Source organism: Haematobia irritans, chromosome 1, assembly GCF_050003625.1.
Source record: "Haematobia irritans isolate KBUSLIRL chromosome 1, ASM5000362v1, whole genome shotgun sequence".
Taxonomy (NCBI): Eukaryota; Metazoa; Arthropoda; class Insecta; order Diptera; family Muscidae; genus Haematobia; species Haematobia irritans.
Window position 1 is genome coordinate 237,377,793 of NC_134397.1, and position 25,741 is coordinate 237,403,533.

A 25,741-nucleotide genomic window follows, 5' to 3' on the forward strand; every position below is an offset into this window, starting at 1 on the left:
TATTTTGAAGGAAAAAATTGGATTTCAAAATTGCAAAAATGGGTTTAGTGTCATACGAAGTTCAAGATGGGCGCATTATTGGTAAAATTTACAAATTTAAAGAAATTCTGAACTATTTTGTGGGAGACACTTAGTAAACCTCTATTCTTCGTTTGTGTATAATTTTTCTCTTTTTCACCTTTTTTGAGTGTAGGCTCTATAAAATTTAAATTAGGATAAAAGTCTGATTTATCGAAACTTTGTTCTCTTTTTTCAATTATTAACAAATCCATTCAACTACAAATATGTATCAGTTTACAAATTCAAACTATAACAAATTCTTCAAAGTAAACCCTATTACAAAAAAAAACTTAAAGCACAATTCAGAACCCCCAAAATAAGGCTCATAATTGATTTAAAAATTTGTATTACTTATTAGATCGCCTTATCGTTCACATAAGAACTGTATTTTTTTTTCAGAGCATAGAATTCACTCAGAAAAATTAGAAAATCAAATAACAACAACAAAAACAAAATTACTTGAGGCTTGTGCTCTCCTTCTCCTCATCATATCAAATGTAACTATGAGTGTAAGTCTGTGTTGAGAGATTAGTTTCTCAATTTTGACTTGCTTCTCTTTTTCAAAATTGTCGTCTCATATGATGTTTGTGTCACAGTTGGGATCCTTTTTCTGTTTTGGTTTTTTCTTTTTTTTTCAAAACCAATATTCACCTCTACATAATGGCCATCCTTTGGATGTTACCATATAAGCTCATGTAACCGACAATTGTTAGTTAGATGCATGAATTACGCTATTCCCATTTTGCTAGATGGGCGACTTGCTTGCTGACTGGATGCTGGCAATTTAAAATATGTCGTGTTTTGTTTTTGGCGAGTACACAACCACCACATTCAAGAGGTATTAAATAAAAGGGACTTTTGAGTTGTATCATTTAGTTGACACAACACTATCACATTTCACAAAAATTGTCCATAGTTCTCCGGGAGGAAAGAGAACTACGATTTTGTTGGTACTTGGTTACTATTCTCTTTTTTTCTTTGTTGTGTTTGGCCCTCGAGGGCAATGCCTATACTATTGACATCATATTTGCATCACTCATACATCAGAATAATGATGATGACGATGATGGATTTATTTTCTCACTTTAGAATTTTAAATGGACGACCGAGTGAATGGGTGAATAAATGTCCCCTTTCCCCGAGCTCATCTTTTATGTTGAAGCAAACAGAGCCACTTGGGACTTGTAGATTTAATCATTTGAAGTAAATTGTTTAGCCTCAGGGAGTTACAGATTGATGATGAGCAGCCTAGAGATAGTGGATGATAGAGGCAAGTAAGGGTGATTAATTATTTACGTGACTTAGTATGGGTCTGTGTGAGAAAGCTTTGTGAGAATATTACGAATGTATATACAACTGCAAGGCATTCATAATGGTATTAATGCTGTAATGAAACTATCGTTGTTGAAAGTATTTAAGTTGTCTATATTTCCATGGTATTGGTTTAATTAATTTATGGAAAATTATCTTTAATAAAAATAATATTGAATTGAATTGTATATGAGAGCACAAGAGACAATGAGAGACATGTGAGTGACAATCAGTGTTGCCAATTATTGAGAGGTAAAAATAGCTAGATTAAATTAAATTTAAAGCAAAAAATAATTATTTTTTTGTAATAAATGACCAAAAATAGCAAAAAAAAATATCTCATTCAGAGCGACAGAAGAGTTGAGTCAATAGGTTCGTAGGTTTATTTCTATAGAAACTTTTGTCAACACACAGACAGCGAAGTAGCAAGACAGCGGAGAAAATATAATTTATAATAGACAGTATGATTTTATTTTGTGAATTTTGTAACTAAATTTTGTACAATTTTGTAATTTGTAGCCTTGAAAACGGTTCCGACGAAAAATTTTGTCAAAATTTTATTTCTATAGAAAATTATGTCAAAATTTTATTTCTATAGAAAATTTCGTCAAAATTTTATTTCTGTAGAAAATTTTGTCAAAATGGAAAAAGAAGTGGAGGCACGCTCAAAATAAACCCAGCCATGTGAATTCAAATAGATGATTTGACAGTGGCATAGGAAAAGAGATATGTTTGTTTCGAATTTATTTCGGCATAAGCCGGCTATCAATGTAAAACCTTTTTTCGGAGGGTTCAAGTGTGGTTTTTGTTGGGTTTAGTAAACTGCCTGAATTTATTCTGATAATTGGTTGATAGTTTTGCTGCAAGTAGAGGATGCTGATGAGGAATGTGGTAATTCCGAAACGTGCGTCCATCCAACCATCTTGCAGTCTATAGGGCTTTGCCCAAATAAATTTGACAAACATTCTTTTCCTCTGTTGGTTAAGCTACACTTGTAGTTTAGTCAATGTATGGTTTTAAGCTGCAATAAAAAACAACAACAAAGCTTAAAGAACAAAACCAACAATAATAAAACAAAACAAATGGAAAATTTTATTTCTATAGAAAATTTTGTCAATATTTTATTTCTATAGAAAATTTTGTCAAATGTTAAACTCTGTAGAATTTTTTTCTTCAAAATTTTATTTCTATGGACCATTTGCATAAATTTTATTTCTTTAGAAAATTTTGCTGACATTTTATTTCTATAGAAAATTTTGTCAACATTTTATTTCTATAGAAAATTTTGTCAAAATGTTATTTCTATATAAATTTTTTCAAAATTTCATTGCTACACAAAATTTAGTCAAAATTTTATTTTTATAGAAACTTTTGAAAAAATTTTATTTCTATAGAAAATTATGTCAAAACACGACTAATGTACGAGTTAGAATTGTTGTTGTATCCGGGAAACCAGTTTCTGTAAGTTGTCACATGTTGTTTGTAGTTGACTCTAGAAACAATAAGCATTGTTCGACTGTTCACCACTTAGGTTAATTCTAACAAATTTAGCTTCTAAAAATAAATTTCGTGTTGTTGCATTACTATGTAACAAAACGAAATAAAATAAGATTAAGGGACTTGTAAGTTATATGAAAAGATGATGTACAGTGGGAGAAAAGATGATTCAATTTGTAAGAGGTAATTTCCCAAATGTTTTCTCCATAAGGAGTTAGCATAAAGGGCCCAAAATTGAGTTGTCTCTCCCAGCCAGATCTATACTAAAGGCTGTGGAAAGGTTCATTCGCCCGAACCGAAACATGTACAGTCCAGGCGTGTATAGATTTGTATCTGGCGTTTTCTTTTCAATGGCTCTATTAACCATGTTCCTTAATCTATATCTGTCCACAAAGCTCGAAAAATAATTGTATAATTAGATAAAATTTTATTTCTATAGAAAATTTTGTCAAAATTTTATTTCTGTACAAAATTTTGTCAAATTTTATTTCTATAGAACGATTTTATTTCTATAGAAAATTTTGTGAAAATTCTATTTCTATAGAAAATTTTGTCAAAATTTTATTTCTATAGCAAATTTTGTGAACATTTTATTTCTATAGAAAATTTTGTCAAAATTTTATTTCTATAGAAAATTTTGTTAAAATGTTATTTCTATAGCAAATTTTGTCACGATTTTATTCCTACAGAAAATTTTGCCAAATGTTAAACTCTATAGAAATTTTTTCAAAATTTTTTTTCTATGGACCATTTGCCAACATTTTATTTCTTTAGAAAATTTTGCCGAAATTTTATTTCTATAGAAAAAAAAATTTGTCAAAATTTTGTATAGAAAATTTTGTCATAATTTTAATTCTATAGAAAATTTTATTTCTATAGAAAATTTTGTCAAAATTTTATTTCTATAGAAAATTTTGTCACGATTTTATTTCTATAGAAAATTTTGCCAAATGTTAAACTATATAGAATTTTTTTTTTTAACTTTTTTTATATGGGCCATTTGCCAAAATTTTATGTCCTTAGAAAATTTTGCCGAAATTTTATTTCTATAAAAAAAAATTGTCAAAATTTTATTTCTATAGAAAATTTTGTCAAAATTTTATTTCTACAGAAAATTTTGTCAAAATTTTATTTCTACAGAAAATTTTGTCAAAATGTTATTTTTATAGAATTTTTTTTTTTCTAGATTTTATTTCTACACAAAATTTTGTCAAAATTTTATTTCTATAGAAACTTTTGTCAAAATTTTATTTCTATAGAAAATTATGTCAAAACTTAATTTGTATAGAAAATTTTGTTAAAATTTTATTTCTGTAGAAAATATTGTCAAAATTTTATTTTTATATAAAATTTTGTCAAAATTTTATTTCTATAGAAGATTTTGCCAAAAGTTTATTTCTGTAGAAAATATTGTCAAAATTTTATTTCTATAGAAAATTTTGTCAAAATTGTATTTCTATAGAAAATTATGTCAAAACTTAATTTCTATAGAAAATTTTGTCAAAATTTTATTTCCGAAGAAAATATTGTCAAAATTTTATTTCTATATAAAATTTTGTCAAAATTTTATTTCTATAGAAAATTATGTCAAAACTTAATTTGTATAGAAAATTTTGTCAAAATTTTATTTCTGTAGAAAATATTGTCAAAATTTTATTTTTATATAAAATTTTGTCAAAATTTTATTTCTATAGAAGATTTTGCCAAAAGTTTATTTCTGTAGAAAATATTGTCAAAATTTTATTTCTATAGAAAATTTTGTCAAAATTGTATTTCTATAGAAAATTATGTCAAAACTTAATTTCTATAGAAAATTTTGTCAAAATTTTATTTCCGAAGAAAATATTGTCAAAATGTTATTTCTATAGAAAATTTTGTCAAAATTTTATTTCTATAGAAAATTTTGTCAAAATTTTATTTCTATAGAAAATTTTTGTCAAAATTTTATTTCTACTGAAAATTTTGTCAAAATTTTATTTCTACTGAAAATTTTGTCAAAATGTTATTTTTATAGAAAAATTTGTCAAATGTTAAACTCTATAGAATTTTTTTTCAAAATTGTATTTCTATGGACCATTTGCCAAAATTTTATTTCTTTAGAAAATTTTGCCGAAATTTTATTTCTATAGAAAAAAAATTTGTCTAAATTTTATTTCTATAGAAAATGTTGTCAAAATTTTATTTTTACAGAAAATTTTGTCAAAATGTTATTTCTATAGAATTTTTTTCTAAATCTTATTTCTATAGAAAATTTTGTCAAAATTTTATTTCTATAGAAACTTTTGTGAAATTTTTATTTCTGTAGAAAATTTTGTCAAAATTTTATTTCTATAGAATATTTTGTCACGATTTTATTCCTAGAGAAAATTTTGTCAAATGTTACACTATATAGATTTTTTTTTCAAAATTTTATTTCTATGCCAAAATTTTATTTCTTTAGAAAATTTTGCCGAAATTTTATTTCTATAGAAAAAACAATTGTCAAAATTTTGTTTCTACAGAAAATTTTGTCAAAATTTTATTTCTATAGAAACTTTTGTCAAAATTTTATTTCTATAGAAAATTATGTCAAAACTTAATTTCTGTAGAAAATTGTATAAAAAATTTATTTCTGTAGAAAATATTGTCAAAATTTTATTTCTATAGAAAATTTTGTCAAAATTTTATTTCTATAGAAAATTTTGTCAAAATTTTATTTCTATAGAAAATGTTGTCAAATATTTATTTCTATAGAAAATTTCGTCAAAATTTTATTTCTATAGAAAATTTGTCAAAATTTAATACTTTATAGAAAATTTTATCAAAATGTTATTTCTATAGAAAATTTTGTCAAAATGTTATTTCTATAGAAATTTGTGTCGAAATGATATTTCTATAGAAATATTTTTCAAAATTTCATTTCTAAACAAAATGTTGTCAAAATTTTATTTCTATAGAAACTTTTGTCAAAATTTTATTTCTATTGAAAATTATGTCAAAAACTTAATTTCTACAAACAATTTTGTCAAAATTTTATTTCTACAGCAAATTTTGCCAAAATTTAATTTTTATAGTAAATTGTGCCAAAATTTTATTTCTATAGAAAATTTTGTCGAAATTTTATTTCTATAGAAATTTTGTCAAAATTTAATTTCTATAGAAAATTTTGTCATAATTTTTATTCTATAGAAATGTTAAACTAAATAGATTTTTTTTTTCAAAATTTTATTTCTATGGACCATTTGCCAAAATTTTATTTCTTTAGAAAATTGTGCCGAAATTTTATTTCTATAGAAAAAAAAATGTCAAAATTTAATTTCTATAGAAATTTTTTCTAGATTTTGTTTCTACACAAAATTTTGTCAAAATGTTATTTCTATAGAAACTTTTGTCAAAATTTTATTTCTATAGAAAATTTTGTCAAAATTTTATTTCTATAGAAAATTTTGTTAAAATTTTATTTCTGTAGAAAATTTTTTCAAAATTTTATTTCTATAGAAAATTTTGTCAAAATGTTATTTCTATAGAAAATTTTGTCAAAATTTTATTTCTATAGAAAATTTTGTCAAAATTTTATTTCTATAGAAAATTTTGTCAAAATTTTATTTCTATAGAAAATTTTGCCAAAATTTTGTTTCTAAAGAAACTTTTGTCAAAATGTTATTTCTATAGAAAATTTTGTCAAAATGTTATTTCTATAGAAACTTTTGTAAATTTTTTTTTCCATAGAAAATATTGTCAACATTTTATTTTATAGAATATTTTGTCAATTTAGTATTTTTATAGCAATTTTTTGAAATTTTTTTCTGCAGCATATTTAGTCAAAATTTTATTTCAATAGAAAATTTTGTCACAATTTTATTTTTATAGAAAATGTTGTCCAAATTTTTTTCCATAGAAAATTTAAAAAAAAAACTTATTTATTTTTTTAAAGCTATTTACCATTATTAATATTTTGTTTTTGTTATCTAATTCCGAAATATTATTAATATTATTATTTCTGTGATTGGATCCATATGTACAAGAAATAATAGACAATAATAATAGACACATTTTATTTCTATAGAAACTGTTGTCAACATTTTATTTCTATAGAAAATTATGTCAAAACTTAATTTCTATAGAAAATTTTGTCAAAATTTTATTTCTATAGAAAATTATGTCAAATTTTATTTCTATAGAATTTTTTTTCAAAATTTTATTTCTGCAAAAAATTTTGTCCACATTTTATTTCTAATGAAAATTTTGTCAATATGTTATTTCTATTGAAACTTTTTTCAAAATTTTATTTCCATAGAAAATATTGTCAAAAGTTTATTTTATAGAATATTTTGTCAATTTTGTATTTCTATGGTAATTTTTTGAAAATTTTTTTCTGCAGCATATTTTGTCAAAATTTTATTTCAATAGAAAAGTTTGTCATAATTTTATTTCTATAGAAAATATTGTCAAAATTTTATTTCGATAGAAAATTAAAAAAAAAAGCTTATTTATTTTTTTAAAGCTCTTTACCATTATTAATATTTTGTTTTTGTTATTTAATTCCGAAATGTGATTAATATTATTATTTCTGAGATTGGATCCATATGTACAAGAAATAACAGACAAAATAATTTCTTATATCCTCATGTCCATGTAAATACCTTTTTATACCCACCACCATAGGATGGGGGGTATATTAACTTTGTCATTCCGTTTGTAACACATCGAAATATTGCTCTAAGACCCCATAAAGTATATATATTCTGGGTCGTGGTGAAATTCTGAGTCGATCTGAGCATGTCCGTCCGTCCGTCCGTCCGTCCGTCCGTCCGTCCGTCCGTCCGTCCGTCTGTTGAAATCACGCTAACTTCCGAACGAAACAAGCTATCGACTTGAAACTTGGCACAAGTAGTTGTTATTGATGTAGGTCGGATGGTATTGCAAATGGGCCATATCGGTCCACTTTTACGTATAGCCCCCATATAAACGGACCCCAAAATTTGGCTTGCGAGGCCACTAAGAGAAGCAAATTTCATCCGATCCGGCTGAAATTTGGTACATGGTGTTGGTATATGGTCTCTAACAACCATGCAAAAATTGGTCCACATCGGTCCATAATTATATATAGCCCCCATATAAACCGATCCCCCGATTTGGCTTGCGAGGCCCCTAAGAGAAGCAAATTTCATCCGATCCGGCTGAAATTTGGTACATGGTGTCAGTATATGGTCTCTAACAACCACGCAAAAATTGGTCCACATCGGTCCATAATTATATATAGCCCCCATATAAACCGATCCCCCGATTTGGCTTGCGAGGCCTCTAAGAGAAGCAAATTTCATCCGATCCGGCTGAAATTTGGTACATGGTGTTAGTATATGGTCTTTAACAACCGTGCAAAAATTGGTCGACATCGGTCCATAATTATATATAGCCCCCACATAAACCGATCCCCCGATTTGGCTTGCGAGGCCTCTAAGAGAAGCAAATTTCATCCGATCCGGCTAAAATTTGGTACATGGTGTTAGTATATGGTCTCTAACAACCATGCAAAAATTGGTCCACATCGGTCCATAATTATATATAGCCCCCATATAAACCGATCCCCCGATTTGGCTTGCGAGGCCTCTAAGAGAAGCAAATTTCATCCGATCCGGCGGACATTTGGTACGTGATGTTAGTATATGGTCTCTAATAACCATGCAAAAATTGGTCCACATCGGTTCATAATTATATATAGCCCCCATATAAACCGATCACCAGATTTGACCTCCGGAACCTCTTGGAAGACCAAAATTCATCTGATTCAGTTGAAATTTGGTACGTGGTGTTAATATATGGCCTCAAACTCCCATGTAAAAATTGGTCGATATCGGTCCATAATTATATATAGGCCCCATATAAACCGATCACCAGATTTGACCTCCAGAACCCCTTGGAAGATCAAAATTCTTCCCATTCGGTTGGAATTTGGTACGTGATGTTAGTATATGGTATCCACCCACCATGCAGGAATTGGTTCCTATCAGTCCATAATTATATATAGCTCCCATATAAACCGATCCCCAGATTTGACCTCCGGTGCCTTTTGGAGAAGCAAAATTCATCCGATCTGCTTGAAATTTGGTACGTGGTGGTAGTATATGGTATTTAACAACCATGCCAAAAGTGGTCCATATCAGTCCATAATCGTACATAGCCCCATATAAACCGATCCCGAGATTTGGTTTTGGAACCTCTTGGAGGAGCAAATTTCATCCGAGTGAGTTGAAATTTGGTACATTGTGCTAGTATATGGTCGTTAACAACCATGCCTAACTAGGTCCATATCGGTCTATAGTTATATATGGCCCTCAGATAAATCGATCCCCAATCACACAAAAATTGGTCCATATCAAGTTCATAATTGTATATAGCCCCCATATAAGCGACCCCCATATTTCAATTCTGGCTCTCTACGTACAAAAAGTCCATATCGATTCGTAATTATTTGTAGACTAACTATACATAACTTTTTTGTCTAATATATACCATGTATGGACTAAATCACAATTTAGAAAACGATGTTAAGAAGTTTTAAGATACCACAACCCAATTAATTCGATTGTGGATGATAGTCTTTCGTAGAAGTTTCTACGCAGTCCATGGTGGTGGGTACATAAGATTCGGCCTGGCCGAACTTGCGGCCGTATATACTTGTTTTTGCTAAAACTGACATTGAAATGGTTTGCTGTCATTTTAATGCATTTTCCTTTATTGCATGTTTTCTTCTCCTTTGAAACCAAAAGATGTTCTCATGTAAATACATTAAAATATAATTTAATATAATTTCATTTGCAACTATTCTTGGCCATCCATTGTCCATTCCCAAAAAGCCTTTATGCCATAGTCATTGCTGTGTATTAGATTTAGCTTAGATTCAATTATCATCAACATTTTATTATTCAGCCCCCCTTCCCAGCAAACTCTGCCTCAAATGGATTCTTTGACAATGGCAAAGCATTACCAGAATAAACTGAAAATAATTTCTCTAAAATATTGCCATACTTCCTTATGACCAGCCCGTTGCTGCTGCTTGTCCTGTTTTCTTTCCGTTTCCGTTTTGCTGGTCTAGAGTGTTGGACACTCCTTTTGCATGCTTACACGAAAATTGCAAGTCGAAATTGTACATTTGATGTTGGTGGCTGGTTGGTATATTTGTAGACCTACAATGATGTAGACAACATCAACCGCAGAGAGGGTAATAAAAATATCAAGACCACATTTAATATACATTTAACGTAGATATACTACATCAGCTTTTCGTGTGTTGAAAATGTTCAACTAAATACTGGCATGAGAACTGTTAGCTTTTTCATCTGAGGGACGTGGGGCAGAGAAAGAAGTTTAAGGAGGAAAACTTTGAAATTTCCTCTAAATGAAATATATAAAAACTGAGATAAACTACAACAATATGTTCACCTAAAAAGTTGTGTGGTAAATTTCTTTTATTCTCGATTTCTGATAATATTTTAAATAGAAATAAAATCTAGCAAACATTTTCTATAGAAATAAAATTGCGAGAAAATTTTCTATGGAAATAAAATTAAGTTGGGTTTTCCTTCCTCACGCTTTAACTCCAGAACGCACAAACCGATTTCCATAGTTTTGCATTTGTTGGAAAGGTCTCGGGCTCCGTAAGGTTTATAGCAGAGAAAATTCAAGAAAAGTTTTAACGGAAAAGCTTGAAATTCTTTTTTATATGCAGCGCCATCTCTGATGCATTTCCAGAATGCACGAACCGATTTCCACGGGTTCTCATTGGAAAGGTCTCGGGATCTGTGAGTTTTATAGCAAAGAAAACTCAAGAACAGTATCAACGGAAAAGCGGGAAAATCTTTTTTTACATACAGTGCACATTACAAAAGTTTATAATTTGAATTGATCGCATTTCTCCTCAAGTACATACCGTAAAACTTTTCCAATTTACTTGAAATTTACAGAGGATGTGTGGTAGGTTATATTATTATAAAGGATATCTGATTTTGATAATTAAATTTATACAGGGTATATGATTTGTCGATGTCTGGTTGGGGAAGGGGAATAGTGAAGTTGGGTAGTTTGTGAAATGAATATAGGGTACGTGAATTTACGATATCTGGTCGGGGAAGAGTGACGGAGGGCGTTCCCTTTTGCCAGATTTTTTGAAAATAGTAAGTAGAGGATTGTCGATAAATGGGAACTCGGTACATAATTTTATGATTATTCCACAGGCTTCTGCCAGACTTTTTAAGTAAAAAAAAAAATAAATTTACATGAAATTGACAGACAACGTAGAGGGTGCTTCATTTTCCGGTATATGTTTGGGAAAGGCATGTTCTCCGTGTCCAACACTTTAATATGGTAAATTTTAAAATACTTTTACTTTTTTCGATTTATTGGACGGTATGTTGAGGAGAAATATACCGCCCCTCCAACGATTTGAAGACAGAACAATTCAAAAAAAAAAAAACTGGTTGAAAGGCAACACCCCCCTACCCAACATTTGTGAAGCCGGTCCGTTTTACATCTGCATAACCACCCTATTTCTGTATATAAACGAAAAAACGAAAAAGTAGTCCGATTTTTTTTGAAATGTACGCGGCACGTGTATGGAGGCCATGGAGTGATTAACCTGTACTTCAGTTTTTGTGCCAGATTTCCTCTGACCCTACTTTTTAAACGATTTCAAAATTTTGAATAAAATGTTCTACAGAAAAAAAAAATTGAAAAAAATTTATATAGAAATAAAAAAATATTGACGACATTTTCTACAGAAATAAAATTTTAAAAAAATTTTCTTTAGAAAAAATTTTTATAGAAATACAATTTTGACAAATTTTTGTACAAAAATAAAATTTTCACAAAATTTTCTATAGAAATAACATTTTGACGAAATGTTCTACAGAAATAAAATTTTAACAAAATTTTCTATAGAAATAAAATTTTAACAACATTTTCTATAGAAATAAAATTATGTCAAAATTTTTTAAAGAAATAAAATTTGCAAAAATTTTCTATATAAATAAAATTTTGAAAATTGTTTTTTAAATAAAATGTTGAAAAGATTGCTTTCCAAATAAATTTTTGAAAAAATTTCTTTTGAAATAAAATAAGTACTATAGAAATAAAACTTTAACAAAATTTTTTGTATTAAAAAATTTTCATAAAAATTTCTATAGAAATAAAGTTTTGACGAAATTTTTTATAGAAATACAATTTTGAAAAATTTTTGAACAAAAATAAAATTTTCACAAAACTTTCTATAGAAATAAAATGTTGACAAAATTTTCTATGGAATTTCTACAGAAATTTGACAAATTTTTCTATAGAATTAAGAGTATAAAATTTTGAGAAAATTTTTCTATGGAGTGCAAAATTTTGACAAACATTTCTATAGAAATAAAATTTTGAATATTTTTTTAAAATTTTAACAAAAATTTCTATAGAAATTGAACATCACAAAATTTTCTATAGAAATAACATTTTGACGAAAATTTTCTATAGAAATAAAATTTTAACAAAATTTTCTATAGAAATAATATTGTCAAAATTTTTTATAGAAATAAAATTTGCAAAATTTTTCCATAAAAATACAATTTTGCAAAAATTTTCTATAGAAATAGAATTTTGAAAATTGTTTTTTAAATAAAATTTTGAAAAGATTTCTTTTGAAATAAAATGTCGAAAATAAGTACTATTAAATTAAAACTTTAACAAAAATTTCTGTAGTAAAAAATTTTCATAAAATTTTTTATAGAAATAAAATTTTGACAAAAATTTCAACAAAAATAAATGTTAACAAATTTTTCTGTAGAAATTCTACAGAAATTTGACAAAATTTTCTATAGAATTAGGAGTATAAAATCTTGAGAAAATTTTCTATGGAGTGTAAAATTTTGACAAATATTTCTATAGAAATAAAATTTTGAATAATTTTTTTAAAATGTTGACAAAAATTTTTATAAAAATTGAACTTCATAAAATTTTCTATAGAAATAACATTTTGACGAAATTTTCTACAGAATTAAAATTTTAATAAAATTTTGACAAGAATTCTTATAGAAATAAAATTTTGATAAGGATTTTTATAGAAATAAAATGTTGACAAAATTTTATATAGAAATAAAATTTGCAAAATTTTTCTATAAAAATACAACGTCGCAAAATTTTTTTATAGAAATAAAATTTTGAAAATTGTTTTTAAAATACAATTTTGAAATGATTTCTTTTGAAATAAAATTTTAAAAATAAGTACTATAAAAATAAAACTTTAACAAAATTTTCTGTAGTAAAAATTTTCATAAAAATTTCTATAGGAATAAAATTTTGACAATTTTTTTTATAGAAATAAAATTTTGACAAAATTTTCAATAAAAATAAAATTTTTATAAAATTTTCTACAGAAATAAAATGTTGACAAAATTTTCTGTAGAATTTCTACAGAAATTTGAAAAAATTGTCTGTAGAATTAAGAATAAAAATTTTTATCAATATTTCTATGGAGTGTAAAATTTTGACAAACTTTTCTATAGAAATAACATTTTGAATAATTTTTTTAAAATGTTGACAAAAATTTTTATAAAAATTGAACTTCATAAAATTTTCTATAGAAATAACATTTTGACGAAATTTTCTACAGAAGTAAAATTTTAACAAAATTTTCTATAGAAATAAAGTTTTTACAGAAATAAAATTATGTAAAAATTTTTCATAGTAAAAAATTTGCAAAATTTGTCTATAAAAATACAATTTTGCAAAAATTTTCTATTGAAATAAAATTTTGGAAAGATTTCTTTTTAAATAAAATTTTGAAAAGATTTCTTTTAAAATAAATTTTTGAAAATAAGTACTATAGAATTAAAACTTTAACAAAATAACTATAGAATTAAAACTTTAACAAAATAAAATTATGTAAAAATTTTTCATAGTAAAAAAATTTGCAAAATTTGTCTATAAAAATACAATTTTGCAAAAATTTTCTATTGAAATAAAATTTTGGAAAGATTTCTTTTTAAATAAAATTTTGAAAAGATTTCTTTTGAAATAAATTTTTGAAAATAAGTACTATAGAATTAAAACTTTAACAAAATTTTCTTTAGTAAAAAATTTTCATAAAAATTTCTATAGAAATAAAAATTTGACAAAATTTTCAACAAAAATAAAATTTTCACAAAATTTTCTATAGAAATAAAATGATGACAAAATTTTCTGTAGAAATTCTACAGAAATTTGACAAAATTTTCTATAGAATTAAGAGTATAGAATTATGAGAAAATTTTCTATGGGGTGTAAAATTTTGACAAACATTTCTATAGAAATAAAGTTTTTAATAATTTCTTAAAATATTGACAAACATTTCTATAGAGATTGAACTGCACAACATTTTCTATATAAAAAACATTTTGACGAAATTTTCTACAGAAATAAAATTTTAATAAAATTTTGACAAGAATTTTTATAGAAATAATATTTTGACAAGAATTTTTATAGAAATAAAATTTTGACAAAATTTTTTATAGAAATAAAATTTGCAAAATGTTTCTATAAAAATACAATTGTGCAAAAATTTTCTATAGAAATAAGATTTTGACAAAATTGTCTACAGATAAAAAAAATTAACAAAATAAAATTTTGACAAATTTTTTTGTAGAAATAAAATTTCTATAGAGTATGAAAGTTTAACAAAAATTTTTATAAAAATAACATTTTGTATAAATTTTTGACAAAATTTTATATAAAAATAAAATTCTGAGGATATTTTCTGTAGGAATAAAATTTTCTATATTAATAAAATCTTTACAAAATTTTCTATAGCAATAAAATTTTGAAAAATTTTTCTATGTTAATAAAAATGTGACCAAATTTTCTGTAGAAATAAATTTTTGAGAAAATCTATATATATAAAATTCAAATTATGTTTGTTTATTTGTTTGTTTGTTTATTTGTATGTTCCGGGTTGGCGCGAAAACGGCTGAACCGATTTACTTGAAACTTTCAGAGATCGTGGGGGGCACTCATGTGCTGAAAATAGGGTACCTCATTTTTTGACATATGGTCGCGGAGAGGAACCTCCCCTTTGTCCGACTTTTTGAAAATTAGACCAAAGTTGACCGATTTGCTTGAAATTTTCATTGAAGATTGGGGTTGGCATCTAGACAAAGATCCGCTACTTTTTATTTCGATATTTAGTGGCGGAGGGGGGCCTCCCCTTTGTTCGACTTTTTTAAAGTACAGTGAAAAAACTAAAATTTTCTAAATTATCTGAGATTTACAGAAAACATGTGGTGAGGTTATGGAATTAATATGGGCTACCTGATGATTTCATATGTGGATGGGGAGGGGGACCTCCCCCTTGCCCGACTTTTTGAAACTTGGAACAAAATTATGCGATTTGCTTGAAATTTTCATTGAATGTTGGGGTTGGCATCTAGACAAAAATCCGCTACATTATTTTTCGGTATTTGGTCGGGGAGGGGGACCTCCCCTTTGCCGATTTTTTTTTTTGAAAGTACAAACAAGACTAAACTCCCCCGACTGAAATTTACGGAAAAACGGGTTATGAAATTTATATCACTTTCCTGATTTTTGAATAAAAATAAAAGGGCATAGGGAGACATCCGCTTCTCTTAAGTACATACAGAGAAACAATTAAACTTTACCGAGTTACTTGAGGACTGGTGAGAGGTTACGATATTAATAGTTGATACCTGATTGTGTGATATTTGGACGGAAGAGAGGCCGCCCCTTTAGGCTTATAATTTGTTTGACATTTTCGTTTACAAAAGATACGCTACATCACTTTTCGATATTTGGTCGGGGAGGAGGTCCTCCTCTAAAACTGCAAAAAAAATTAAGTTTTCTTGAAATTTACAAAAGCAGTGGGGGAAGGTTATGAACGAAGAGGCAACCTTCCTTGCCACACACTTGAAGGAAAGTTTCAAGAATTTTCAGGGAAGGTTAGGTGCTATTCACTACGGTGTTTGTCGATATTGTATCGGGGAAAGTGACGTCCCTTTAAAACAATAGAGCAAAATTTAAACATCGCCGATCTACTTGAAATTTACAGGGAACGTGGGAACATCGCCGATCTACTTGAAATTTACAGGGAACGTGGGAATTCTATCGAAGTAAATTCTATCGATTTACTTCGATAGAATTTATAGGGACCATTGAGTAGTTGCGAAATTAATATAGGGTAGGTGATAGTCCGATATCAGGTCGGAGTGGTGCGAAGGTGGGGAAAAGGTGCCCTTTTGTTCGTTTTTTTTTTTTTTTCTTAAATTGAAAGTAGAGGGTTGTCCATAAATTGGAACTCGGTACATAATTTTATGATTTTTGCACAGGCTTCTGCCAGACTTCTTTTTAGTAAAGAACTTTAATTTACATGAAATTGGTAGCCAACGTAGAGGGTACATCATTTTCCAACATTTTAGCAAATGTTAATGTGGTAAAATTTTTTACTACGTTTGCTTTTTCCGATTTATTGGATAATATAGTGCTTAATTTTCAGATTTTTTGAGGAAAAGGATACCTTTCCTTGACAAACCACACTTAAAATTCACAAGAAATATAGAAGATTGTCCAACTACTTGAATACAGAACATTATTAAAAAAATTTGGAGGAAAGGGTACACCCTCTACCGCCGTATTTGTACCTATAAACGAAAAATCAAGTAGTCCGATTTGTTTAAAAGAATTCAAATCTTTTCGAATTTGTTTTCAGCACGAAGGATATAGTTGACTAAGTTAACGCAAAATGTTCCTCCAAATACGCTTCGGAAGGCGCAGCGAAGCGGGCCGGGTTACGCTAGTTTTCTATATAAATAATTTTTTTTTTGGCAAATATTTCTATAGAACTAAAAAATTATAATTTTTATAAAATTTTAACCAAATTTTCTATAGAAATAAAATTTTCACAAAATGTGCTGTGGAAATAAAATTTTGACAACAATTTTCTATAAAATTAAATTTTGACAAAAATTTTCTATAAAATAAAATTTTCCAAAAATTTTCTCTAGAAATAAAATTTTCCAAAAATGTTCTCTAGAAATAAAATTTTGCAAACATTTTTATAAAACTAAAATTTTGACTAAATCTGTTATAGAAATTTTAACAAAATTTTCTATAGAAATAGAATTTTAGCAAAATTTTCTATAGAAATAAAATTGCAGCAAAAATTTTGACAAAATTTTCTATAGAGTATAACATTCTGACAAAGTTTTCGATAGAGTATAAAATTTTGACAACATTTTCTATAGAAATACAATTTTGCAAAATTGTTCTATAGAAATAAAATTTTGACAAAATCTGCTATAGAAGTTTTAACAAATAGAAATATAATTTTAGGAAAATTTTTATTTTATAAAAAAAAATTGACAAAATTTCAATAGAAAGTTGTGAAACTTTTGAAAGACCCTGATAACTTGACGAGTTGACCAAATACAATTTTGAAGATACGAGTACGAGATTCAGTTTCCTACCGCTACAGACTGTGTGGTCCTTTCTTGCTCCACATATTATTCTAAGGCCGCTATCGGCAACGACGACGAGGATGAGCACAACGGGGACGAGCAAGATGAGTGACCAACGTTGTATACTCAAAATTCAAAACTTAATTCAATTGAGCTTAAATAAACGACCAACCACATGACCAGCTGATGTTGGCAAGCCTTTTCCTGTTTCCGCCATCGTGTGGTCATTGTCGTCCTTATGTCCGGTGTCTGCAGTTTGGTCTTTTAAAGAATAAATTTTATCTCTACAACAAATGCAGCAAAGACAAAGCTCCCACAAGGGTGCTTGCATGGGGATGGGGCTTATGTAGCATAGGTTGCTCCAATGAGTGGAGAAATTGAAAATGATATTCTATGTTTTCAGATACGAAAATGGCAAGGGAACATTTTAAAGAAGGAAATTTAAATGAAAAATTAAAAAACAAATGAACTCTTCAGAGTCCGAAAATAGAGAGCCTAAAGACTAAATTAGGGATTGATAACAAAAGATGAACGAGATGGAATACTCGTACATTATGGCTTGGAAAATATAAATTTTGACACTAAGCCTTACTGAGTCTAAGCTACTTTATATTGGGCTTTTCCCATATAAGACCTTAAATACTACGCTACTGGAATTTTCATAGCCCAGAGTGCAAGAGTCTTATAACTTTTAGTTTGCACTTTTTTGAACATTCTCGCCTTCCCTTCGAGGCTTATTAGTTGAATACATTCCAAAGTAGAATTAAAACACAAAACAAGACCTAAGGTGTATGCATAAATGACCTTTTTTGTGATCATAAGAACATAGTTCGTTTGCTCAAAATCCACCTTTTTAGTTTTATTTTATTTAGGTGGGGCAAGGCCCATTGCCTGTATGCCATGGCAAATTCATGTAAGCCATTCACAGCCGGTGTCTCTTGGGTATGCCAATCGAATTAAAATTATAATTGTTATTATCCTTGGTGGTAGGTCGTTGGAATAGTCCTTCATCCGGTTACTTGAGTATGGATATTTGAAATTGGGGGTGTGAAAATGGCAATTGTTCAAACAGCAGGCAAGAAACAGAAACAGGGTTATCACGAATGAAACCACATGAATTTTCGTCCCCCCACCTCCCCTTCCTTCGGCATTCGACATTGTGGGGGGGGTGTGAACACAATGCTCTGTGTCAACAGACATAAGTGTGAGATTATTAAAATGCTCGAAGCTATAAATTCTTACATTGAAGGGAGAAAATATAGGATGCAGATAAGCAGGTAATATTTTCAAGGTTTCCATTGTAAATAAATCAATAGGGAATTGGAAGGGTTTGTGTACTCTATAAATCTAACCCAAGATAGGTTGTAAATAAAACATGGAAGTCTTACGGAGTACTTAGAGACGAATTGAAATACATCGATTGGATTTGTCCATGTGTCGCGTGATGGGTGAAGATCATCCTCTATTGCAGGTTCCAACGAGCGAAAGATTGATGTTTAGGTATCCGGAGATAACAGGTTGGCTGATAACTCCCCAGTCTGACACATAGATGGCGTCGCTAGTATTAAATGCATATTATTTTTATATAGTACCAACCTTCAAATGATTCGTGTCAAACTTTGACGTCTGTAAGTCAATTAGTTTGTGAGATAGAGCGTCTTTTGTGAAAAAAAAAATGGAAAAAATGGAATTTCGTATTTTGATAAAATACTGTTTTCTGAAGGGAAAAATACGGTGGAAGGAAAAAAAACTTGGCTTGATAATGAGTTTCCGGACTCTGCCCCAGTGAAATCAACAATAATTGATTGGTATGAAAAATTCAAGCGTGGTGAAATCAGCACGGAGGACTGTGAACGCAGTGGACGCCCGAAAGAGGTGGTTACCGAAGAAAACATAAAAAAAATCCACAAAATGATTTTGAATGACCGTAAAATGAAGTTGATCGAGATAGTAGAGGCCTTAAAGATATCAAAGGAACGTGTTGGTCATATCATTCATCAATATTTGGATATGCGGAAGCTCTGTGCAAAATGGATGCCGCGCGAGCTCACATTTGACCAAAAACAACAACGTGTTGATGATTCTGAGCGGTGTTTGCAGCTGTTAACTCGTAATACACCCGAGTTTTTCCGTCAATATGTGACAATGGATGAAACATGGCTCCATCACTACACTCCTGAGTCCAATCGACAGTCGGCTGAGTGGACAGCGACCGGTGAACCGTCTCCGAAGCGTGGAAAGACTCAAAAGTCCGCTGGCCTCTGTTTTTTGGGATGCGCATGGAATAATTTTTATCGATTATCTTGAGAAGGGAAAAACCATCAAGAGTGACTATTATATGGCGTTATTGGAGCGTTTGAAGGTCGAAATAGCAGCAAAACGGCCCCATATGAAGAAGAAAAAAGTGTTGTTCCACCAAGACAACGCACCGTACCATAAGTCATTGAGAACGATGCCAAAAATTCATGAATTGGGCTTCGAATTGCTTCCCTACCCACCGTATTCTTAAGATCTGGCCCCCAGCGACTTTTTCGTGTTCTCAGACCTCAAAAGGATGCTCGCAGGGAAAAAATTTGGCTGCAATGAAGATGTGATCGCCGAAACTGAGGCCTATTTTGAGGCAAAACCGAAGGAGTACTACCAAAATAGTATCAAAACATTGGAAAGTCGTTAGAATCGTTGTATCGCTCTTGAAGGGAACTATGTTGAATAATAAAAAAGGATTTTGACAAAAAAATGTTTTCCTTTGTTAGACCGGGGACTTAACAGCCAACCTGTTACCAGACCAGAGACAAAATATCACCGTTAAATACTCTCTAGGCAACATTCTCTTGTCTCTCGTCGTTTTTTTTTTTTTTTTTTTTTTTTTTTTTGTATTTATTAGTATTTTTGAGAAAAATAATTACAAAACATAGCTCTACTTCGTCTCTGCGCCATTAGGCATTATAGAGACTGACTTGGTAATATATACATATGTTTATGTGTTCATTAACTAATAAATATTATCAAAGAATACAAATCATTTAACAAAAATTCATTATATAAAACTGATATATTTTATAATACAAACATTATATCAGGAGCTCATCAATGCGTTCTAGTAAGTATTTTTTCAGACTAGTTTTAAAAACAGAAAGATTTTCAATCTCTTTTAAATTAAGCGGTAGATCATTAAAATATTTACAACCAAGATGATCAATACGCTGCCTGGTTGTTTCAGATTGACAAAATGCAACTTTTAAAAGGTTATTATTACGTGTATTAACCACCTCTTGATTTCTCCTAAAACGTATGGTGTGATGTCCAATATTATTTAAACATTTAAATATATATACAATCATTTGGCATTTATGAATTCCATAAATGGGTAAAACGGTTGGATGTTCTATCCTATATAAATTCAAAGTGGAATGGGTTACACTCAAATTCGCCACAACTTTAAGAGCTTTGTTCTGAAGCCTTTGAAGAGATCTTAGTTCAGTAGTTTTCTTATAACCATATACTATTGACAAGTAACAATAATGACTTTGTATCAAGGACTGGTAAATTAACAGTTTAGTTTTCCTATCGAATTTGTATTGGAATTTATACAGTAAACCAATAGCTGGTGATATCTTAGATTTCAGGTACTGTATGTGTCTATCCCACGAGAGGTTTCCCTGTAAGTACAAACCTAAGTATCTAACTATGGGAACTTCCGTTATCTCCCTTCCGTTAATACTAATATTAAAAACATTATTGAATTTAAAACGAGGCCTAAATCTCATTAATTGAGTCTTATCAGTATTCATAAAGAGCTTGTTGAGACGAACAAACTCAAAAATCAACGAAGCATCTCTCTCTATATAAAGTTTAACCATGCTCTCATTGTTATACGGATACATAAGACAGATGTCATCTGCATAAATAAACATTTTCCCATCCAAAGTAAGATTCCCCAGGTCGTTAATATAAAGAGAAAACAGAAGAGGCCCCAAAACACTGCCTTGGGGTACTCCGTACTTGACCTCCATCATAGAACTTCTCTGTCCCTTAACTTCAACAAATTGTCGCCGATTACCTAAATAACTACCTAAGAGCATCATCTCTTTTCCACAAATTCCATAAAACCCCATTTTCCTTATTAATAAATTGTGATCGACAAGATCGAAGGCCTTCGACAAATCATAAAACACCCCAACTACAGCCCTATAACCCTCATCCAATCCTTTACAGATACATCTATGAACATTAACAATTGCTTCCTCAGTGCCACAACCCTTACGAAAGCCATATTGATAATCATTCAATAAACGATTTTCCGACAAATACATATACAGTTGTTTATGTAATAAACGCTCAAAAACAATTCCAATTATAGGTAATATTGATATAGGACGAAAATCCTTCAATTCTCCTGCATTACTTTTCTTAGGTATTGGAATGACCTTATGTATCTTAAGTATTTGTGGATAAATTGATGTCCTTACCACATCATTAAAAATCCGTACTAAGTATGGTGTTAATATGCCAACACAAGTTAAAAGAACTTTAGGATATATACCATCATGCCCACTACTCTTGGTAGGAGATAAGCCACAAATAACACTATGCATTTCCTCAATAGACGTGTAACTAAAATAAAATCTATAATTACATGTACTCAATGTTCCCAAATCATTGAGATCATCGCCCGGGAATTCTCCAATACTTGATTTGACTTTCTGAACCGACTCCACAAAATAAGTATTCAACACTTCACTTTTAGCTTGATCACATTCAACTGGATTCCCAACACTGTCCCTAATGCATATATCATCTACTCGACCTCTCCCTAGTGTATTGTTCAAAAAACTCCATGTCTTCTTGGAATCATTCCCCAAATCAGAAAGAGTGTCAGCATAATAATTATTCATTGAGTCCCTATAAGCCTTTTTGATTACCTTGCTAATCCTTTTCAAACGTATCTCAATGTCAGGTCGTGAATTCTTCTTCCGAAGCCTTAGTAGACGATCCTTATATAACAGCAGCTTCTTTAAGTTACCATTCACCCATGGTGCTATCTTATTTCTCAAGCTTAATTTGGTACTCTTAGTCACTGTTGAACTACTTATAGCTTCTCCCAGGCACTCTATTAAATTAGCAGTATCTATTGATGGATTGCCAGTGTAACACAAATCCTGCACCTTGTGTTGTAGAGAATCTTTCACTCTCTCATAATCACAAACTAAATAACTTTCATTATCAAATTCACCATTTCTAACTTTCAAAGCGATTCTACAAAAAATGATATTGTGATCAGACAAATCAAACTCAATGGAATCTATAAAAAATTGTTTCTCAATGTTACTATACACATGATCAATTGATGATTCACTTTGAGGTCTTGTAACCAGCTCATGGCAATTCCTGAAGTCAAAGTTCATTAAAATATTTAAAAGGTCTGCAAATACTCTATGCTCTAGTAAATCAATGTTAGCATCCCCAACGAATACACAAGGATTTCTTCCATATCTCTCCAATGTACTTTCCATAAAATTGAAAAAGTTGTTTATTCCACACTTTGGGGACTTATAAAAGGATGTAAATATCATTGGTTTACCATTAACTTTGACATCATTCAATCTCAATACTACCGAATCTATGAAACCTTCACTTGTAATTTCCATTACAGAGAAAGGTAGCAAATTACGAATATATATGGAAGTCCCACCATACGAGTCAAATCTACAAGAATGTACTGCCTTATACCCAGGTATGTCATATACTTGAACTAAATCTTTCTGAAACCATGTTTCTTGTATAGCAATTACAGAAGGTAGCTGTGGTAGCTGCGAAATCAAAGATTTAAATTTGTTAAATTTCGAAACCGACGACAAGCTCCTGATATTTATAGACATTATATTAAAATAACTACAATGCGAATAACTAGTTTTAAAAGATTCAAAATTATTTATATATTGATTGTAATTCATAAATAAAAATAATAAAGGAAAATTAAAACACTATGGAATGAAGTATTAATTAAATAATTACGTTGGTGATACATAAGTGTTATCATCGGAATCATCAGCTTCAACTTGTATTAATTGTTTTGATTTCCTTTTATTATTTTGAACTGTAGCTTGTAGCAATAACTCATCAACTTCTTCCATGTTTTGAAGTTGTCTCGGTCTTGATAATTCAGACATCTTAACGAAAATTCTGCCATTTTTTGCATAAACGGAACGGTATCCAATATTTTTCAAAGACTTTGCATAGTTTAATAATGCCATTGTTTCTCTGCTAAGATATTCATGAATAAACACACTCTTGGTTTCATCCTTCTCATTAAGTTTACTCTTGACAAGCATAAGTTTATCTTTAGTTTTTTGTGAATTGAGTTTCACCACAATAGACTTCTTGTCGTTTTTTGTTTTCAAAAAGTAGGCATCACTAATGCTCTCTTGACTTACACTAACACCAACGTCGCTCGCTAACTTTATTACAGCCGCCTCAGCTGAGACACCATCAGCTGTTTGTATGCCAGTTACAACACAGTCATACTTCACTCGCTGGTCGTTCAAAAACTTAACAGATGCCTGCAGCTCACTCACTTTATCTTTCAAGGCTTTATTCTCTCTCTGCATTACCTCTAATTTCTTTTTATTTTCTGCTACTCCTTTCAAGACTTCATCAAATTTGCTGGACATGAAATTCACAGCATCAGATAAGCTGTCCAGTTGATCAAGTTTTTTAAGTCTCATATTGATGACATCAAGTTGAGTTTCAAAAGAAGAGTTTGATTTTGCTATGTTGCTCGATGTGCTCGCATTATTCTCACATACATGACAAACATATTCCTCATCTTCATGTTTACAATAGTAGTCAAACCGACTCTTGCTCAAATTTGTGCAACGAGCATGATATTGTTCTGAACATTTGTCACACTCTATGCTATTCTCATTCTCCTTCACTTCTTTTTTGCAGTGTGCACAGAAAATTTTGTTTTTAAGGCTACGTCGTGTTGTCATTGTTGAACTTCAAGTTCCAAAATAGTTTGTGTAACGTAACCAATTAAATTACAATACAAAAAACCAGGCAATTCACTCAAAAAGTTTTAATTATATTTTATATTCGGAGAGCTAAACAAAACACGACTTTATACGACCAATGTTGCCAATTTGTTGGTTTAGTGGTCTTGCATTGAAAATAAGACAGTTCCAATTGGTCAGCACTGCCTCCTGAACCTTTTCCGTATGAGCCAATCCCCGATCCACCGATCAGATAAGCAATTGAACTTAGTTCCTAACTAAAGTCGAACGTGATGGGGATGGTTTCATCGGAGAGATCACAGAGTGGTCTGTCAAAGGAGGCCCTATAGATTTGAATGTCGTCAGGATTGTCTCCCAGCCTTTACCTCACATGTGGCCAGTCAGTCAGGCTTTGCACATCCAACGTTAATGGCGGCCAGTGCTGCATGCTTGGTAAAAAGAAACAGGGACTTAAAAATTCTTGGAATCTTGATAGTGGCGGCCTTTATCACTGTGTGGACACGGCGATCTCTTTGTCGAGACTTTGGATCCTGGAATCAACCTGTCTGACAACTTGATGATTTTTTGAGGAAATTCAGACGGATGCCGGAACACATTTTTTGCACACCCTAGAAAAGACAACGCTCCAGAATATTTCTCGCACTGGCGCTGAATTTGCCCCTCAAAAGTTATGACAGTCTTGACCTTACTTTTCAGGTTGAAGAAATTGCAGATGGTTCTATTCAGCCGCCTGGATTCGTGATCTTACTCGTCCAGATGCTTGCACAACCCTCGCTTGTTGTTGGCGACGGGCACGGCGATCTCTTTGTGAAGACTTTGGATCCTGGAATCAACCTGTCAGACAACTTGATGATTTTTTGAGGAAATTCAGACGGATGCCGGAACACATTTTTTGCACACCCTAGAAAAGACAACGCTCAAAACTGGGATTGAAGCAAGAAAGAGGAGTCTGAGTTAACTAGTCGGCACAATCCACCTAAGGAGAAAAAGGTAAAGGGGGAAAAGGGAATATGACTTTGGATGGAGTGGATTTCATTCCTTGGTCTGTCAGTGCCGGTATGTGCAACCAATTGAGATGAGGGGAAATCCAACAACCTTTCGTTTTTTCGATCTCAGTCAGAGTGTGTATAGCTTTACAGCCTTGGTTGAAGCAATAAATGCAATATGGCTTTAAGGAACATAGAAAAACACCATGAACTAAAATTTACTTAAAATCTTCTATGACTAAAATGATGGCAACAAAGCCACTAAACTCCCAAGTATTTTTCACATTCTCTTACTGGGTACTTGATTTCTATTCCTACTGTGATAACCTTCTAGTTGGAATTTAATTAAATAACGATTATTATAGCTAAGTATGTGGATGGCGTTGGCATTGGTGTTCGATGGTATTTCCAATGGCTCAAC

At 30.1% G+C, this 25,741-nt stretch overlaps 2 protein-coding genes across 9 annotated transcripts in view; both read right to left on the minus strand.

Annotated features, from left to right (window-relative positions):
- The window catches only part of LOC142235782 (sodium-coupled monocarboxylate transporter 2), a 406,987-nt gene that overhangs the window by 131,563 nt on the left and 249,683 nt on the right, over positions 1-25,741 (minus strand). The gene's annotated exons all lie outside the window — the stretch shown is intronic.
- On the minus strand, positions 20,393-24,313 carry LOC142235416 (uncharacterized). The gene is made up of 2 exons (XM_075306668.1): positions 23,337-24,313; positions 20,393-23,228 (listed from the first exon to the last, which is right to left on the minus strand). Exons 1-2 carry the CDS (start codon positions 24,311-24,313, stop codon positions 20,393-20,395), a joined length of 3,813 nt encoding a protein of 1,270 aa, XP_075162783.1.

Bases quoted from the DNA above. Each gene is read 5' to 3' on its own strand.
- LOC142235416 (XM_075306668.1), bottom strand. From the start codon at position 24,313: ATGACAACACGACGTAGCCTTAAAAACAAAATTTTCTGTGCACACTGC. The intron at 23,229-23,336 runs GTAATTATTTAA...TTTTAAAACTAG, and splicing joins AACACTTATGTATCACCAAC to TTATTCGCATTGTAGTTATT.